This window comes from Nestor notabilis, unplaced genomic scaffold (assembly GCF_000696875.1).
Source record: "Nestor notabilis isolate BGI_N333 unplaced genomic scaffold, ASM69687v1 scaffold22107, whole genome shotgun sequence".
NCBI lineage: Eukaryota > Metazoa > Chordata > Aves > Psittaciformes > Psittacidae > Nestor > Nestor notabilis.
In genome coordinates this window covers 3,458-9,060 of record NW_009935485.1, presented here as the reverse complement: position 1 = coordinate 9,060, position 5,603 = coordinate 3,458, and the positions used below count along the sequence as shown (strand labels likewise).

Genomic DNA, 5,603 nt, shown 5'->3' with positions numbered 1-5,603 from the left:
GGCCGGGAATGGTGCCTGCTCCTAAGCCTGTTTCTTTGCTGCTCAGACCGCTGGTCTCAGGAGGACATGCTGACTCTGCTGGAGTGCATGAAAAACAACCTGCCCTCCAATGACGGGAGCAAGTTCAAAACCACCGAGTCCCACCTGGATTGGGAGAAAGTGGCTTTCAAGGACTTCTCGGGGGAAATGTGCAAGATGATTTCTAATGAGGTACCTGATGGCGGGGGGGGGGTCAGGGGGGTTTGTGAGGGGGACAGAGTATCCCGGTGCCATTCCAGGGCTGTTGGAATTGGCTCCCTAAGTCCTCAGCTTTTAGTGCTGCTGCCATCCCACTGCTGTTGGCATTGGGAGCCCCTCAGTGGTGCTGGGATGGTGCTCTTATGGAATTCTGTGGGATTATGCCAAGCAGGAATTTACCTGTTCACACTTGTGTCCTTCACTACCCTGCAGGTGAGGAAGTTCCGGACCCTCACGGAGCTCATTATGGATGCTGAAGAGCATGTGAAGAATCCTTACAAGGGCAAAAAGCTGAAGGTATCAGGCAGGGATTGGGGTCGGATGCTAAAGGGGGATGTCCCCCTTCCCCTGGACGGGATCTGTCACCCGGGTGGCTCAGCCCCCAGAGCCCCTGCGGGCACCTCACTGCTGTAATCCCTGAGCCACTGCTCTGGGCTCCCGAGGCCGCAGGCTCTGGGCCCTGGCCAAGCGCAGGGAACATGTAACATGGTCACTGTGCTGCTGCATCCAAGTTTAGCACCGGGGGGGCCCGGAAAGCTGCCGGCCTATTCCTGGCTGCCGGGTCGGATGGCCCAGGGTGCCGATGCTCTGCCCCATCCCCTTCCTGCTGCCTCAGTTTCCCCCTCTTGCAGCACAACCACCCTGTGCCAAGTGCTCTGGCTGTCTGGGGGCTGCTCCTGGGATTCCCAGCCCTGGGATAGCGTAGTTCCCAGGGAAGGGAGCTCTTGTTCCCGTGGCAGGGAGCTGGACTGCTGCAGGGCTGGCTGGAGGCAGGTCTCCCCCAGTGCTGGGGGGAGCTGGTGGGGTCTGGCTGTGCCAGCTCCATGCTCAGTGTGTGCCGCTCTGCTGTCTCCCCAGAAACACCCTGACTTCCCCAAGAAGCCCCTGACTCCCTATTTCCGCTTCTTCATGGAGAAGCGGGCTAAATACGCCAAGCTTCACCCCGAAATGAGCAACCTGGATCTCACCAAGATCCTGTCCAAGAAATACAAGGAGCTTCCCGAGAAGAAAAAGGTACAGGGGGGGAGTCAGTGAGCCCCTTCCTACATGTGTTCCTCTGCGTGCGGGGCTCTGCCTGCCCAGCCTTCCCAGCCAGACCAGCAGAGCCCAGGCTCTGGATGGGAGAACCCCAAGTGCTTGTTTAGTCCCGTCAGACCAGTAGGACCTCCTTTGCTTCTCCTGCCCTGGTTCCCAGGATCCGTGGGGCGGAGGCTGGCTGGGGCTGTCCCTTGGTCTGTCTCCTCCAGACGGACGTGGATGGTGACTTGGCTGCTGGGTGGATCTGTGTTTGACTCTGGGGTTCAATCACACACTGTGCTGTGCAAGGGATGGAGGGGCAGGATCTGCTCTGAGCCATTGGAGATGCTGGAGGAGACCTGCCCATCTCTCCTCCAGCTTGACCATGGCCTTGGCAGGCGTTTTGGGTGCCGCAACGCTCAGTCCGGGTACATTTGCCACCGGCAGGAAAGGTCCAAGACGCAAAGTCCTGCTGTGCCTCCTTGCCCAGGGCTGCTCGGGTGCAGGGAGAGGGTCAGCTTCTGCCTCTGCATCCCTGGCCAGGGTGGAAACCTTCACCCTGGAGCTGCAGGACCAGTCTGATGGGCTGGAGAGCCCTCGAGTCCCTTCGGGGGTGGTGGGCTGCCCAGCGAGCTGGGTCACAGGGATGTATCTGCCTGCACATTGCCCGGTGGTGACGTCCATCCCCACCGTCCTGGTGGCTTTGTGTCTCCAGATGAAATACATCCAGGACTTCCAGCGGGAGAAGCAGGAGTTTGAGAGGAACCTGGCAAGGTTCAGGTGAGTGGACAGTCCCCAGGCCCCTCCAGGCAGACCTGGTCTCCTCTCCTGTGTGTAGCTCACAGGAAGCCCTGCTGGGCACTGTGAAGGCAGAAGGGAAGGAGGGATGCTGGAAAGAAAGAGCAAGGAAAAGGCACCTGAGAGCAGCCCCTCAGCAAGAGGGACCAGTCATGCTCTGGGGGCTGCAAGGGGAGGACAGGAGCTCTGCCCCCAGCCCTGCTCAAAGCTGAAGTGACCACCCCATTCCCTCCAGACCTTCCCTTCGAAGGTGGTTGCTGTGATCAGGGTGGATCCTGACATTCCTGGTGCCCTGCGGCTGCTCCAGGGATGAACTGAAGGGGATGCTCATAGCTGGTGCTCCCCCAGGAGGGGCAGACTCTCTCCTAAAATCCTCCTGGACCCCCCCAGTATCTGAAGCTCAGCCCTGAAGTGATAGTTACTCCTCACTGGGGAGGTTTAGGGGGTGTTCTTCCACCTGCATCCTCCATAACGCTCTCCCTTCCCTGCCGGGTAAAGGGAAGATCACCCAGATCTCATCCAGAATGCCAAAAAATCAGACGTCCCTGAGAAGCCCAAGACCCCTCAGCAGCTGTGGTACAACCACGAGAAGAAGATCTACCTGAAAGTGCGTCCAGATGTGAGTACGGTGGGTGGGAGTGCGTGAGAGTGTGAGTGTGGAGGGTCCTGAGCCCCGCTGCTGGGGCAGAGGAGGGGGAAACGAGAAGCATTTTAGGGGGGGGACGGGCTGGAAGACATCGCTGGGAGCTCCCTGCAGCCTGGATGGAGGTAAGGAGGGGCTCTGCACAGCTGGAAGAGGCTCAGGGGGTACAGACCCCAACACTTTTTGCCTGCAGTTTGAAGGGGTGACCACAGCCTGAGGCAGGCAGGAAAGATTCCCAGCACAGACTTCACACCTCTGGCCATGCCCCTCACTCACACACAGCCCCTGCCCCGGCCCCGGCCTGGCTCGGCTCGGCTATTTGGAGGTAAGGAGGGGCTCTGCACAGCTGGAAGAGGCTCAGGGGGTACAGACCCCAACACTTTTTGCCTGCAGTTTGAAGGGGTGACCACAGCCTGAGGCAGGCAGGAAAGATTCCCAGCACAGACTTCACACCTCTGGCCATGCCCCTCACTCACACACAGCCCCTGCCCCGGCCCCGGCCTGGCTCGGCTCGGCTATTTTTGGACCTTTTTATCCCCCCTTTTTGTGGGTTTTTTTTTTCCCTCTGCCCTCACCTCTGGCTTTGGGTTTTCAGGCCACCACGAAGGAGGTGAAAGAGTCGCTGGGCAAGCAGTGGTCTCAACTCTCGGATAAAAAGAGGCTGAAATGGATTCATAAGGCCCTGGAACAGCGGAAGGAGTACGAGGTAGGGAGCAGCCTCACCCGTCCCCCTCCACACTCGTCCCTGCGTTCACTCCGAGGCCATCCAGCCTCACCCCATAGCCAGTGTGGGGCTTCAGGCAGATCCCTGCAGGTCACTAGTGAGTCTGAGCCCTGCCTCCTCCAGCCGTGTGTGGGGAAAGGGAGAAGTATCCCTTGGGAGACGGTTAGGACGATGGTTGGCTTCTCTTTCCTCCTTCTCTGGCCCCAGCCAGGCGGGGATCGAGCCCCTCTCCTGACCACTGTCATCATCCTTTACAGGAGATCATGCGGGACTACATCCAGAAGCACCCAGAGCTGAACATCAGCGAGGAGGGCATCACCCGCTCCACCCTCACCAAGGCCGAACGCCAGCTCAAGGACAAGTTTGATGGACGACCCACAAAGCCACCTCCGTGAGTCCTGTCACTCCCTGTCTGCACGGGAGGGATCCATCCCTCTCCTAGTGGTCACTTGGCAGATGCTGCTTCTCGCTGACAAGGAAACTGAGGCTCTGCCTGGCTTTGAGAGCCCAAATAATCCTGGGGCCATGTTCACGAGCCCATCAGCCTGGTCCTTAAACACACTGGTCCTTAATAGACATGAAATACCTGTTTGCAGAGAATCTGAGCGAGGTTTATGGGGATGCTGCTTGCGCCGGGTTAAGGGGGAATCCAGCCCAGAGCTCCCCTAAACTTCAAACACCTCTGGCACAGCCACCCTGGGGGGCTTTTAGCACCCAGCCAGCTCCTGAGCAGGGCAGGTTGTCCCCAACGCTGGGTCCCTCCGTTGGTTGCAGGAATAGCTACTCCCTGTACTGTGCAGAGCTGATGGCCAACATGAAAGATGTGCCCAGCACGGAGCGGATGGTGCTGTGCAGCCAGCAGTGGAAGCTGCTCTCCCAGAAGGAGAAGGACGCCTACCACAAAAAGTGTGACCAGGTGAGTGGCTGAGGATGGGCAGACGGGAGGACAGATGGGTAGACACCAGTGCTGTTGGGGAGGGAGGAAGAGCTTGGGCTATGGATGAGCCCCTCGTCCTTCCTCAGTGCCTCTTCTTGTCATCGTGACCATGAATTCCTTGATGGTCTCCTCTCTTGGACCTGTGTCCCCATGTGTGTCTGTGGGACCAGAAGATGGTCTGGGTGGAGGATGCTGTGGCCGAGGGGGGTGGGGGTGGCTCAGGGACTGCACAAGGCAGAGATGGGGCAGGGGATCTGTGTGTGACCACGTCTCCATCCCCTTCCAGAAAAAGAAAGACTATGAGATCGAGCTGCTCCGCTTCCTGGAGGTGAGTGATGGGGCGGCTCAGCCATGGGGTGCTGGAGACCCCGAGTGAGGGGAGGGAGCCCTGGCTGGGGGCTCAGGTCATAGAATCCCAGCCTGGTTTAAGTTGAAGGGACCTTAAAGCTCATCTGGCTCCAACCCCTGCCACGGGCAGGGACACCTTCCACTAGAGGAGGTTGCTCCAAGCCCCTGTGTCCAACCTGGCCTTGAACACTGCCAGGGATGGGGCAGGCACAGCTCCTCTGGGCACCCTGTGCCAGCACCTCAGCACCCTCACAGGGAAGAGCATCCTCATCTCAGTCTAGAGATGGGTTAAACAGGGGCTGCTCTATTGCTGCCCTTTCCTGCTCCCCTAAAACATGGCTTAACCCACCCATGGGTGCTGTGCAGAGATGTTTGCACAGTTTTGACCCTTCCTCAGCTGCGCTAAGGCCCAGCCTGGGTTTTCCACTTGGGCACTGGGAGGGGATCCAGGGTTGGTGCTGTTGGTTGCCATCCCTGGGCAGACATGACACAGCCCCGGCTGCATCTGCAGGGACAAGGGGTGGATAATCCAGAACCAGGCACCTTCCCTTTGCTAAAAGGAAGGAGACGAGGCTGCACCAGGGAGGGACATTGCCCAACAAGGGGGGGTGACACAGGCAGGGGACCCCCAGGCTGCACACCCAGCCCTGCAGTGCCCGATGGTGGGGTGGCTTTTGGAGTGGATTAGTTCCCCTCCCTGGTGTTCCTGTTCGCTGCCGGCACCCAAGCCCTGTCCGTGTGGGGCCATCTCACCACCTCTTCTGTCTCGTGCCACCAGAGCCTGCCCGAGGAGGAGCAGCAGCGGGTGCTGGGTGAGGAGAAGATGCTGGGCAGCAACCGGAAAGGGGCAACGAGTCCTGCATCCAAGAAATCCTCCCCAGAGACCGGCAAGGGGAGAC

General features: G+C 59.3%; 1 protein-coding gene across 1 annotated transcript in view; it reads left to right on the top strand.

The window, feature by feature from the left end:
• Positions 1–46: 46 nt before the first annotated feature.
• The window catches only part of UBTF (upstream binding transcription factor, RNA polymerase I), a gene marked incomplete at both ends in the record, with an annotated part of 8,710 nt that continues 3,153 nt past the window's right edge, over positions 47–5,603 (top strand). Inside the window, 10 exons of the mRNA XM_010017880.1 lie at positions 47–210; positions 451–534; positions 1,096–1,251; positions 1,970–2,034; positions 2,551–2,671; positions 3,291–3,401; positions 3,677–3,810; positions 4,194–4,335; positions 4,643–4,684; positions 5,483–5,598. Coding sequence (XP_010016182.1) covers positions 47–210; positions 451–534; positions 1,096–1,251; positions 1,970–2,034; positions 2,551–2,671; positions 3,291–3,401; positions 3,677–3,810; positions 4,194–4,335; positions 4,643–4,684; positions 5,483–5,598 — 1,135 coding nt within the window. The remainder of the gene's footprint in view (positions 211–450; positions 535–1,095; positions 1,252–1,969; positions 2,035–2,550; positions 2,672–3,290; positions 3,402–3,676; positions 3,811–4,193; positions 4,336–4,642; positions 4,685–5,482; positions 5,599–5,603) is intronic.